This window comes from Amphiura filiformis, chromosome 1, assembly GCF_039555335.1.
Source record: "Amphiura filiformis chromosome 1, Afil_fr2py, whole genome shotgun sequence".
Taxonomy (NCBI): Eukaryota; Metazoa; Echinodermata; class Ophiuroidea; order Amphilepidida; family Amphiuridae; genus Amphiura; species Amphiura filiformis.
Window position 1 is genome coordinate 16,242,203 of NC_092628.1, and position 14,380 is coordinate 16,256,582.

The 14,380-nt window shown below is 38.3% G+C and overlaps 1 protein-coding gene across 4 annotated transcripts in view; it reads left to right on the top strand.

Annotated features, from left to right (window-relative positions):
* LOC140159516 (protein PALS1-like) overlaps positions 1-14,380 on the top strand; it is a 179,119-nt gene that overhangs the window by 96,600 nt on the left and 68,139 nt on the right. For all 4 annotated transcript variants that reach the window (XM_072183038.1, XM_072183099.1, XM_072183160.1 and 1 more), the window contains one exon: positions 8,081-9,180. In XM_072183038.1, the coding sequence (XP_072039139.1) occupies positions 8,081-9,180 (1,100 nt within the window). The remainder of the gene's footprint in view (positions 1-8,080; positions 9,181-14,380) is intronic.

Sequence of the window (14,380 nt, forward strand, 5' to 3'; positions counted from 1 at the left end):
CATTCTTCGTCACAAATTCTGTTGAATCCAGATTTTAATTCTTCAATTTGAAGTATATAGGGGGCCTAACCAATGATAACAAAGATCCACCCTCATGAAGGAAATTCCTCTTCTTGGTTCTGAACTTGATTTTGTCTGTATGGTCTGTCATGTCTTTTAAAAACAAAAGCATGTCCTCATGATGTGTCTGAGACAGCCAATGAGGTCATTGACCTTATTACATAGGATTGGGTCATTGGTGGTGGTTTTAGCATCAATGGTATTTGTTGTCATGGTAACTGTGTTTCCTTGGAGGCATTAATATGCATTGGTTGAAACCATACTGTGGTTGAAAGAATGGATATACTGATAAATGTACGAAGATAGTAACAAATATTCATGTGTAGCAGCAATTGATCAGGATCTTTTGGGTGTTTTTACAAATTGGTCAATGTTTGTGCATCACATTGGAGTGGTACATGTATGTGTCCTAGGATGGACCTGCTGTGAGTGGCAACTTTACTAGCATACATGATGTAGTATGGAAATGCTGGATAGAACAGAAACGGTTAAGGTACGGAGGGAAAAAGCAAGTTTGTGAATTTGCACTGATTAAGAGGATTTGTCACTGATGCAGATGTACAGGTGCATGGCTGTTACTGTAGTTTATTGGATAGAGATGGAACTCCACAGATTCTATGAGTAAGAGGTTATAAATTGTTCAGAAATGAAGTTGCCATGATTTAGAGAAAAATGATCTATTATTGATATAAAATTGGATCGATTGAGCCCATATTTATCGGTTTTAAAATATTGGATGAGACATAGTCGAGTCCAATATTTTAAAACTCATAGCGAGATCAATAAATATTGGGCGTAAAGCATCCAATTTTATCATTATTATGTTTTACATCCAATATTTTCACACACTTGGATTTATCAAAACGTAATAATGGTGTATGTAGGCCCTGTGTATTAAATTTTGAGCCTTGAAAATAGATGTTCATCATTTTATGATGAAATTGCTTTTAAATGAGCCTACATGTACATGTAGTGCCTCAAGGGCTTAATGTATGGCAAATGTTTCAACTCATTTGTATGTCACATACATGTAAACAAATTAGAAATAGGAGGTCATTTGCCTCAACAGTAACAGTTGTCTGTTGTCATGGCAGTGGTTACAAATGCCAAATGCTGCTCATGTCGATCTGTCGATCAAGGTAGATTCATCCCATGGATTTGTTGTAAGGTACTAGGCGGTTACCCGTTTTTCGCGGTTTTCGGCTGCAGTTTCCAACATGGCACAGGTAGGATGTAAAACAAGTAATAGGCCTATATATGAATGGCAGCTTGCGGCTTGCCTAAATTTATATGAAATGCATCGGGCATGCACAATTGCTGCATTATTTGGTGTGTCGATTTTGTACTCGAAGAATGTTAACTGAAGAGGTTGCCGTCAAAATGATGAAGTTGTGTCCATCATTTATTTTGCATAACTAGGATGAGTATCAGTGGTTTTAATGGTTGGATTGGATGTACTTTGTTCCTATGTAATTGTTCTCCAACATCATTCCCCGAATCATTCACAATACAGTCTATATTGTCAAGAAAACCAACAGCCTTTGCAAGGGTACCAATCAGCATCAGAAATAGGTTCCAGATTGGTCTTGTTCTAATGTCACCAATTTTTCCCCCGCCAATATGGTACATGTAATTTTATTAAAGGAAAAACATTTACCGAGCAACAGTCATGATGATGAAACTTCATGCTGCTGGTTATAATTTGCATAGGCCTATTGAGAACTATTATTAGTTGTTGAGGTGTTGTGGTTTGCTTAGTGAACGTCTAGACACTTCATGCTGAACCAATGAAAGCTCAGGAGGATTTAGGCCTATAGGCCTACTCCGGGGGCCTACTGCATATTTTAGATGCAGGTTCCAGGGTACTGTTGTTTTTACTCTATTTTTAATTCACAGAATCGTGACATATTCTTAGGTCATTTTAAGCTTTGTACACAGGTAATATTTCAGCATTTGTTGCAAAGGGATCATGTCTCAAGAATAGGATTAACCCTAACACCCGAAGGGATTTTTGGCGACTAGAAGGGAAAGAAGGGAGAAATAAAGAGAGAAACAAACAAAAAAGTTGTTGGCTCTGGGTGGGATTTGATCCGAGACCCCTCACATGGCCGCCGACACTTAGCCATGGGTCTTACGCTGGCCAGGCCAGTGAATTCATGCCCATATATCACTTAGGGTGATTGCATCATCACATCCTGTGGGATGCACCATAGACTCTGAATACGCACGCGCCATGAAGTTGTTTGTAGTGTTTTGTAGTACTCGGGCTTGTTAGGGTTAAGAACCATCTGTGGACCATTTCTCTGGGTGAGTCAGTAATGCACACAATGTGCAATTTGTGCAACATAACATTCTGTTGTTTGATGGGTGACCAGGGTAGTTCCTGCCAAATGTTACAAGCTACAATAGCGGTAGATCAAATCATGCCCCTTTTCATATTATGTGAGAAGTCAAGTACAAAATAAGGCCTACTCCTGAGGCCTACTCATACAGATGTCATTGAGACCCAGGGTAGTTCCTGATGACTGAGACAATCTTAACATTGCTTTCTAGGCTGTAGGCCAACATCTGAATTTATGCATACACATACAAGACAGATCTAATGTATCTCTGGGATTGTCAGTCATGTTGGTTTTCTAATCATTGGAAGTCAGGGCAGTTCTCAATAAGTCTGATTGCAGTTTGTTGTTTACTCAAAAACTTGGACAGTACCTGGACATGTAGAAAAAGGTGAGTCTTGGTATGAAGATGTGAAGCTATGTGAAGCAGGTGATATTTTCTTTGGTGGTTGCTAGCTTGAAGACTGTCTAAAGAAGACGGTCCATACTGCATGTATGGAAGTCATCAGAAAGAGCATGGTGTTCATAACTTCAATATTTGGAATTCTAGAGCATCATTAGGTGAGTCAGTAGCACATGTGTAAGTGGTGAAGTGCATACATCTGTACAACATTCACGGCTGGCCACGCTCCTGTACCAAGATTGAAGATTTTGAGATACGAATGAAAGTGAGTCATTATGCACCTTACTCAATAGCTTTTTGTCCGTCTAGTGGTCTACAATGCAGGTAGTTTGATTCTGTATTAGGCAATGTGCCATTGAGGTAACACTCACCAAATTCAGCAAAAACTAAGTTATTGCTGCATTTTTTGAAGGCAACATGGGCTTCTAAAATGTACAATGTATTTGAGAGACAATGATTATGCCAAGAGCTGATTTAGGGCTACCTTCTGTTGTGTAACTTGACCAAATTCACACTGCACAGTTGATATTAAATGATACTTTATGATAGTACTGTTTAGTAACATGGAGTGAATATTTGTGAGGGGTGGGGGGAATATTAGGGTCCGGATTGCAAAGGTTATTCAAAATGAGTTTGATACTGGACATGCTGATGCTACATGTATGAGACTTGATTTGTCTTAGCTGTAATAGAATTTCAATCTCATGGTTCAGAACACCAGCATTAACATATATATAATTACAGGAATGTCAACAAATGAAATGGAAACATTGTTAATGTTTAACATGGAAACATGGCCAGCATGTTTCTAGGCGATATTATGTGTATATCATTTCATATTATCTTGCTGATCTTTGCACAAATCAAAATTGGTTTGCCTGGAGATGTCACATCTTGCATCAGATGAATGCTACTATCAACTGTGTTTGTTTTGACACCTTCTGACTTGGGTAATTGAACCTCTTGAAATTCCCAGTACATGTATACTATACTACTACTAAAGCCCGATCCTGACTCCACTTAGCAGCGCGATGCGATGCTGCGATATTTAGCATCACACGATGAAATTAAAATGTACATTTTAATTTCATCGCGCAATGTTGCGATGTTTGACAAGCATGTGGAGTCTGCATCTCCTTTTAAGGTCATTCTACCGACCTTGATTTTCCAGCAGCCAATCAGAAGCGTGCACAGCTGCGATTTCGCAGCACGATGCGAAAAAGTTGAACTCCATCGCGGACCAAATTTTCCACAGCGCGATGAGAATTTTCACCGCTGAGTTCGTAAAAATCTGGCTCAGATTACAGTTTTTTATAGCATCGCATCACGCTGCAATGTGGAGTCAGGATCGGGCTTGATACTATGACATTACTGCCTGTGAAAAACAACGCTGTTGTCAGGATGTCTTACTTCATACTTGGACAAAACAATCAATTTTATAACATGGACGCTGAAACAATTTTTTGGTCATATTTAATTTCATCCAAATTATTGTGTTTATAGCTGGTAACATTTTATTAAATATAGATCTTGTATTTTTCAGTTAATTTTATATTTTCTCTTTAAATGTTTTCTTTGGTTGGATAAGGAAAAAGTAACAGAAAATTACATTTGTTTGGAATTCTTTTAATTTATGTGACATTTTGTGCACTTTTTATTTTTAAAATGTGTCTCAATGCCAGTGAATGAGGCTGATGTCGGCAAATACAAATTTACTGTACAAGTCGTTGAAAAATCAAAAACAAAAATTTGTGCAGAAAATCATATCTATCTTCTTTCAAACTACAGTCCAACCTCTTTTATCCGGCCATGATGGGACCAAGCATTGTCCAGATAAGTGAAAAATCCGGATAAGTGAATTACATGTGAAAGTTCCAAGGACTGAAATTGTTACAACAAAAGATTGGTTTAACATGGGCTAATAGCACTAAAAGATGGCTTTAGAGTGCTTTATGTAACACTAGCGGGACACCCGCGCTATGCGCGGGTCCCCGCTAGGTGAGTAAATGGGAGCGTTCACTAAAACAGGAGGAATTACTGAACAGGTAGAATCATTGAAAAGGTAAATTTTATTTATCTGAGTCTGAACCTCGTTAATCCTTAGATTCCATTTTAGCTTCTTTCTTTCTTTTTAGTTTCTTCTATACATGGGCCGATTTTCCGTTACCATGTTTTTTTATTTATTCAATCCCGTTCCCTTTATTTTTTAAATCTGTCCTTTCTTACATTTCCTTTTAGCTTTTTTTTTTTTTTTTTTTTTTGCGGCTGAGGTTGTGATTTCCCGTTTTCATGTTATTTATTTAATTCTTTCTTCAGTTTAATAGCTTTTTTATTTAAATTATCTGATCTTATTATAGCTTTTTTTTCTTACATTTCCTGATTAGTTTCTTTCTTTCCTTCTTTAGCCTATTTTATTCCCGTTTTCAGTTTCTTACTGTGACTAACTATTATATAACCCACATACTCGTACCTATTTGTCCTCATTTTGTTCAAGTTCTTTTTTATTTATAGTAGGCCTACCTCTTCATGTTGTTTGTACTTTTTAACACACATCTTTTTCCCGTATTTACGGTCGTTCACCCGATTATCATTCATTACGTGACTCTGCGTCGTTTACGCGCGCCATGGCGTAGTGCTGCGTTACCAGGGTCTATCGCTGAGCTTCTGCGAGCTGCTTGGCATTAGATACGCCCGTCACGACCTGCATGGCTAGCTTAGCAACTGTCTCCTTTTTTGTTTACCTAGGATAGCAACAGACCACATTTTCACTGATTTTGAGGCCAATTCTTGACCGTTTTCAACCAAATTTCTTCACTTGAGTCTCTGTATATTCCTCAATCTCCCGTATGAATTTCGCGACATTTGGATCGAAACTGACGGAGCTTTTGATGGACTCACATAGATACAACATTCCCCTATTTATAGTAAGATAAATATTTCATTCTAAGCATTCAGAGCATGGAATTAAGGTGTTAAATCATCAAAAACATGTTTTCCTGTGAAGATTTCACAGCCGGATAACAGAGAGATCCATATAAAAGAGGTCCGAATAAGAGAGGTTGGACTGTATATAATTTTTCATTAAGTCCTTGTTGTTAGCATGTTCAAAAAAGCAATTAAAAAAAATTAAACTTAATGTGCTTCAACTTTAACGGCCCTTGTTTTATATGAAAAATAAATCTTCCTTCAATTCAATGCTTTACATCAGACCAAGTTCAAATTTAACAGCATAGAAAATGTATGAATTGTAATTTGACCACAATGTTAATTGTCCATTCATGTCCATTTCCATCGCTATGGTTGTTTCTTTGTCAGGTTTTGCAGTCACACAAAATGTCAAATGACATTTGAATGGCTTTGTATGTATTAAATTAGCTCCATGCAATTGTATATACTCATTCCTCAATTTGTTAGTCTTCCAATTACAGATCACTATTTTGATAAACAAACAGCAAACAAATTCTAAAAAAGAGCAAAATTCTCATTTGTTTCAAAATTCCTTTATTTTGTCAATGCTGCAGCCTTCAAAATATTAACTGATTTTATAATACATATATTTTCCACATCTCAATGTAATTTAAAAACGTTTATGCTCAATTTTCTTTGAGAAAGTCAAGGACAAAAATGATATTGGCAATAAATGAGAGATCTCTTCCTCTTTCAGCTGTAAATGTTTAATATTGAACTTCTTTCACCTACATTGTTCTGCATAAATGTTCAGTTGGTTAATAAAAATTAAATATTGATTGCTGAAATAAGAAATTCATGTAGGTCTGCATTGTTTCACAAGGGTTATTTATATTTAAAACTGGATCTATTCAGACTTGATGAAGCATTAGATTTCAAACACGTCTTTCAGAGGAAATCAAAGTCTCTTATTGCGAATGAGCGGAGGAGATTACATTGCATGTATCACTATGGACGACAATAGCCTCACCCCAATGGCATAGTTCAATAACCTCAATTAAACAATCATAATGCAAAATTTGACCTCAAGTTGCAGAGTATGAGTTTTTGTACTCAAATTTTTAAAGGTCATTCAATAAATGTGCAAATGTATTTGGGTTAAAGAACTGTGCCCTGATAGATGAGCAATGAGCATGTTGTGGAACCTAGTGTATTGCCAACTTCTGGAAACTGCTGCGGGGAGCTCAGCTAAGTGTTAAGATATTTCCGTTATTACATGTATCGGAGGTAATTGTAGATTTATGATGAGGGAGTGATTATAAATGATAGTGCCATTGTCTTAGATTTGGTTGGTAATTTCAATGTGTTAAGGCTGGTATCTGTGCTGATCATCTTCGTCTCTCGGAAGTTGAGCTGCGGGGAGTGAGTGTGGTGTTGAGATAGTGTATTAGAGGAAATAAGGAGTGATGGTACCATTGTCTTCAATTGGTTTATATTTGAATGATAGAATCTGTGTGGATTACCGAGTTACCATTCTCGAAACTCTTATGAAACTCCAGCATGAACTCTTACATACATGTACTTCTAGTAAAGTACAAAAAAATTCTTTCTTTCAATGAACAATTTCATAACAAAAATAAGTTCACAAAATGGTGAAAAAGTTGAATGGTTTTGGGTTGGGTAATGTTGGGTGGTTGGGTTTTTTTAAGTTAAAATTATGTGGGAAAAAAGGAGGGTTAGGGCCTATTGTCACATTGCTGCTCAAGGTACAAGACTTTTTCTTCTAAAGTGACAAAACTAGAGCCGACCATACACATTGTGTTTTCTACCACGTATTGAGGTGCAACACCCAAACATTCTTATTCCAAGTGTTCAGCTCCACGCCGATTTGGATTCTAGAAGCAAGTGTATTAATCAGGTCACACACCTTTAATGAAAATAGTGCTGTTGAATGGGCTACTTTTACTGTTGCACTATTTACGTTTTGATTTGAGGTAGAAGCTGCAATCAGTGGTTGGGAACAAGTAAACGATACTGCCATTGTTTTCGACTTGGTGACTTGGGTTTGCTATGGGATACTGTCTGAGTCATTCTACATTTTGGTCAGTTCACTAATTGGGAAGTGAAGAATGAAAGTTGCCTGTATAAAAATGCTATAATTTTATGCTTTCAAGAAAAACAAGATCAAGATTGTTTAATTTTACCGCATTATTACAAGAGATGTACATTTTGTTTGGAGTGTTTTCTTTTTAGGTCTACAGGATCGTGTGACTGTACTGGTTTGAATATTTGTTCTATTGAAAAAATTGTAACACATACATGTACCGGCATGTCTTATTTATTCTTTTTCTTTTTTTCTTTCTCTTTGCAGAATCTGACCCAGAATCAAGAAGAATACAGGAAGCTTATGTAATTGCTGTGGAACAACAAACTAAGGATAAAATAGGACATATAGCAACCAAAAACAATGTGCCTACGACAGACTTAACCAATCTCCCACCACTAGAACAACATCCAGCAAGCACTCTCAACGGTTACATAGAACCCAACATAACCGTTAATAATAATAACAAAGACGAAGAACATTACAGCTATGCAAATGGTGACTCTCCACAAGATATAATAACCCATAGGAAAATAAGTGATCCGTCGGGGGCGCTCGTCAATGGTAGGGTGCACGAGCCTTCTGTGAGAGCCGTACGGTTACCTCGTCAAAAACGTGTGAAAATAGATGGTTGGTTGAGTAACAGCGAAAGTAGCACGGACGATTGTCGCGATTTTGATGTTGATACCTCAAGAACGGTCACAGCTAATGTAGAAATACCACCTCACGGTGTCAATGAAAATATAGATTGGAATTCGTCTGTGGATTATACTGGGGAATTAGTGAAAGAGCCGCGATTGGAATCGATAGAGCTCGAACCGATCAAAGCGCCACCTGATTTCAACGAGCTTGAGGAAAGGTTAGGGAGTGGTGACAACCTGGGGTTAAACAATAATGTTGAAGGGGTAGCTAAGGAGGACCCCGAAATGCCTCGTGAAGTACCCGTAGATGTGCCCGCAAATATGTTGGTGCACAGCCCCAATGGGGTGCGAAATCCACGCGAGGTGGCGGTGGATTGTCCGGCGAGTTTTGTGGCTGCGAGCGGGATGAAAAACCCGCCGCAGCAGTATCATAATAGTAATAACAAACATGGAAATAACCACCATGTGAACGGCCCCAGTAACGGGGTGGCAAACGGACCGACGACGATGGTGAACGGGTCGGATCATGCACTAATCAACTCACATCAAAACTCTGTAGATAATAGGACACGTAAAAACAATAAACAAAATGCAGTACATATGCAGCAACAACAACAGCAGAATGATACAAGGCAAAAGGTACCTAATGATAAGAGAGTGCCGGTAGCAGCAGTAGTAGCATCGGGGAAAGTGGCATTGCCTCCTCCAACCATGCCAACAGAACAGGTGAGTTAAGGATACTGTACAGTCCCCTATGGTTTGTATGGAACTGTGTTTCTTGCATATTCATGAGGGCTGGCTATTCTATTGTTATGCATGGTGTAGCCTATCCCTGCATTTTAATATGCAAAGGATGTTACAACGATTTCATTTTGGTGTTTAGGAAAATATGTGGTGAAATAGTGGGTGTGGCAAGTTTTTCAAGAGCGCAAAGTGCATGGAATGATTTGTTTTGATGCCAGAAACGGCCTGCATGCTATAGTCCATTTAGTTTCCTTGAGGCAGTGATGTCAGTGCATGCTCCAGTGAGCACAGTATAAATTGTGTGTGTTGGCTTACAGAACTGGTGTGTTTACACACACAATGTGCATCTGTACATTACATGTGCGTAATCACTGTGACAAAGTACTGACGTCACTGCCCAAAGGAAACCAAATGGACTCTAGTTGTTGAAAATTCTCAAATTGCTTCCTTCCTTACAGGTGTACTGTAACAGCATCTATTCGCTGATAGTAGGGTCATTTCAAAAATCAAAACAAGTTTCTACTTGCAAAGTGTGTGTTGCGCGTGTGTGTATGCGTGCTGTAATTGCAGCTGTATACGGTGTGCAAAAGCCTTCTGGCTTCTGACTTTTTGTGCATGCGTTTGCAAAGAGAACCTCATATTGGTAGCAAGATGTCAGATCAGTGCAAAGGGCAAATAGTCTGTCTCTTCTCAAGTTTAGAGTAACTTCATGATGGATATCGAAGTGGCAGATTCAAATCGCGCACCCCAACCTAATCCTGTGTTGTATACACATGCATAAAAGGGCAATTTGTCCGTATGCTGGCGATGCAACCGCATACACACCGATTTGAATCTGCCACTGTGAAATCTAACATCGCGTTATTCTCAACTTGAGACGAGACACTATAATACATTGTACATATGATATTGGTTAAAGGCTCAAGTCTGGTTGCACTGTTCTGGACATAATTATGATGTCAATGGTTATGCCTCTTATGTGAGGAAGTAATCTCCATTCATCATGCACACACTATAGATTCCTTCCCCAGGTTCCGTTCTTGTATCTGATCCAACTTGTAATAGTCTGGAACAGCTCGGTCAACATCCCATGGTCAATACCGTTCAGCCAATTGCCACTGACACTTGGTACCCCTACTCTTTCTGTTACATTATGTACATGTAAGGTGGTCATTGAACTTATAATCAAGCAAATTCAATGGTTTGTTGGGAAAAATGGATTGTCATTTTTTTAACCTGACTTTTTTTTTGCCCATTGCTCAAGTTATAATTCGTGGAAAAATCCCATCAATGATTCCATAGATATGGTGACTTTCATAATGCTGAAACAAATAAGTACAAAAGAAATGGGATGCTTCATTTGTCTAAAATGAATTTGAGTGGCAAATGACTTGTTTTGCTTGATCATATCATATTTGAACTACAGCTTGGATGGCAAAGTACAATGTAGCATAACAAGTGGATAGGCTCCTATCCTGTTTGAAATGTTCCAGTTTTGGTTTTGCATCTTATTTTGTACACATAGCCATGGTCTGGCACATTTCACTGATCAGTGGTCAGTTGTTTTTCAAATATTGACCATGGTGCAGAATGATCTGTGACTTGTGATGTCAGTAACTGTGCATCCTATTTCTTATTGATGAGTACACTAAATAGGAAATGGTTAGTTTGCTCTAACATGTATGCACATGCTCCACAGAACATGTCCATGATCAAAGATTGATTGGTTTCTTATTCAAAAACAAATTGCCCTCTTCAGACATGTTTTGATCTTAAAAGATCTGTGCATGTATGTACATGTATGTGTATCCCAGGTTTCCTATAAGAAAAATCTTTGAAAATGTTGATATGAAAGAATCAGCTAACAGCAGTGAGCAGTGTCAGCCAGAAGGGAAGGGAAGTGGGAGGGCAGCTTCCCCAATGTGATAAGTCTCCCCCTCTCCACCCCCCAGAAGCTGGCTGCCCTGATGTTTAAAATTTGTATGCCTTTTTTGTTCTTTTTAGCCCATTTTTGCCATTATTGTCAAATTTAGTCGCCCCCTTTTCCCCCTCCCCTTTGAAAAAGTCTTGACTACAGGTCTGGTTTACAGCAGTTGTAAGGCCGTGTTCATTCATTAGTAGAATATTGATGTCAGACCCTAATGCTTCAAGTCCAACCATGTGTAAAACTGATCAAAGTACCAGGGAGAGCATAGGAAGTGAAAGTCGTCCAATCAAGGTGTCACTATTTTCACTTGTACCAGCAGGCTGGAAATGAGTAAGAGATAAGAAGCTGTCAGTAGCCGCCCTCGCACATCCCTGGAATACGTGCAAGATTGGAACGGGGTTGCAGTCAATTTTCAGCCCGAATTGTGGGTCAGATAATTGAAAAGTCACCCAATTTTTCTCGTAACTAGTGGTTTCTATATGGGACAAGAAACTATCAAAATAGTTTTCTAAACCCTAACCCAAATCCTTCCCCCCCCCCCGAATACCACAAAACACTACAGGTGGGTCCCTCTCTTCAGAGGGAGGGGGTGTCGAGGTGGGCAACACAAGGCACATCCGACCAAACGCCCCTCAGGGCATTAGGGCTAATGTAACCATTGGTTTCTGCGGGAGAGGAAACAGGCAAGTTACGGAGGAAATCTTCAAAACTCGTCCAATTGGGCTACTAAATTGGGGGTTCGGTAACATGCGAGATTGAAATGGCTCATTTAGTCAAGAGTAGCATGTCAAAATAAGATAAGATGGAATGTAGAAGGGTGTATTATCAGGCGGCTGGGGTGTTGGGTGTTTGTTTACAATACACACACATGAATTGGGTAGAAAATGTGTTGCTGTTTCCATCCATGCATAGGAGCAATGACGATGGGATATGTGTGTATTATAGGGTTATGCATATGGTTGCTTTTCATGTGGATAGAACTTCTTGCTTGAAAGTTTAAAATGTTCATAGAATTCATGAAACTCAAAAATGGTTTATTGCCATTAATTTTTAGAGAACAACCAGGGAGAACAACCCAAATGCTTGATGATACCCCATAAAATTGGAAGCATTGTACATTAAGGGAAAATGAATCTACATGCCATTGTAACCCCTACCTACCTACAATGTACATGTAGTCATGTACTTAACTCTCTGCCTCCCTGCCCGCTCATTTGCCCACCTGCCTGCCTGCCCACCTGCCCTTTGTAACAACTATGATCAGCTTATAATAGGCGAGAATTAAAATTTGTTTGTAATTGCGCACGCCAAGAAAGTCCCAATTTAACACCCACATTAATAAGTGACACCTTGATTGGCTAATCAAACCTCGTTGCAAACAACATGGGCAGATTGAGCAAAATCATCTCTTTTTGACACACCTTTTTGCTAGCCCCAGTGTATGGCCCTTACGGAATTGGACAAGCCTAAAAAAGCGTATGTAGCAATACGTGGTTATTCCATTACCAGCCCATGCCAACAGATCATAGTTGATCTTACTAAATTGCCATGGCAACATTTCTATTCTTAGGCTGAAGATGTCATCACCTTTACTTAAAGATGCTACCACTGAGGTCATTATCTTGAGTTGATCTATCTCTTACAAGTTCAGACACTATGGATAACAATAGCCTCATCCCAATGACATAGTTCAATAACCTCAATTAAACAATCATAGTACAAAATTTGACATTAAGTTGCAGAGTATGAGTTTTTGTACCCAAATTTTCAAAGGTCATGCAATGAATGTACAAATGTATTGGGTTTAAAGAACTGTGCCTCTAATAGATGAGCATGTTGTGGATACTAGTGAGAGGCAAATGGAAGAGAGTTGCATGGCCACTGCAGGATATTGGACAAAATTGAAATTGCGATTAAGAATTTGTTTCGGAAATGTGTTTTATTGGGAGATTTAACTTGTTATCACCTTTTTTGTTGACACTATTTGACAGCAAGAGGGTAGTCTTTCTGGATGCTCTGACCATGCAAATTGTTTATGTGAGTGGGGAGGGGTTGGTAAGGGTTGACTGCAAGGTGTAAATGGTCAGGAGGGTTGTGATGGGTGAGGTTAATTTTGAGGAGGATATGGTCAAGTAGTGGTGGGGAGTGACAGGCAGTTGGGGTGGGTGGTGTGGTAGGGGGCACTCACATCATGAACATGTAAATGAGGTCAGGGTCTGTGCTGCGGTGCATAGTCAAAGACCCCCTTTTCAGGTTCTCTGTCAGTTCCAAAGAGTCCAGGGCTTGAAAAAATGTTTATTTCCAGGGAAGCAAGCTAAATTTCCCATAATTTATAGCATGTTTTCATATATACAAAAAAAGACACAATTTCCTTCCAAATACCAGAATTTCCCTCCAAACACCAACTTTTCCTGGGAATTCCCCACTTTTCCGAGCCATGCAGAAGACCCGCATTTGGGGATGCTCCAGTTCTTTAGCCTCACCTTAAGGGATCTAAAATGAAGTTTATTATTTCGACAGTATTTTTTGTGGGACATGAGAGCACCTCAGACCTATCGAATTGCATTCTGAATCTGAAGCATGTCTTTCTGATATCAAATAATTTTCATTTTTGAAAATCACAATATAATACAAATTTTATGACAAATTATAAAAATTTGATATTTTTCAAATTTTGATATATAACAGCCCTCGAACTAAATTATATAAATCTAATGATATATTCTTAAAGTGTATGTAGCAGGGAGGAAAAGCCGACGGTCAATTGAAAATTTTAATCTTTCATATTGAAGATATAGTTTTTTAACCAAAAAAAACCTAATTTTTTTTGGTGTTTTGGGAAAAAATCCATATCTTCAATACGAAAGGTCAAAATTTTCAATTGATCGTCGGCATTTCATCCCACCTACAATACATACATCGTTAAGTATAAATCATCAGATTTATAAAGTTTACTTCAGTACTGTTAAATATCAAAAATATCAATTTTTAATGATTTGCCATAAAATGTGTATTAAATTGCGAATTTCAAAAAAACAAAATTATTTGATATCAGAATGACATTCTTCGTATTCAGAATGCAATTTGATATGTCTGATGTGCTCTAATGTCCCAAAATAAATACTGTCCAAACGTTCATACCCCAGCCCTTAAGTACATGTAAAACTTGCATAATTGTAGCTTTATAGCTCAAATTTAGGAAGGTTTAGAATTTCCTAGCTCCACAGCCTATGATTTGGCACTGTATACCCCAAA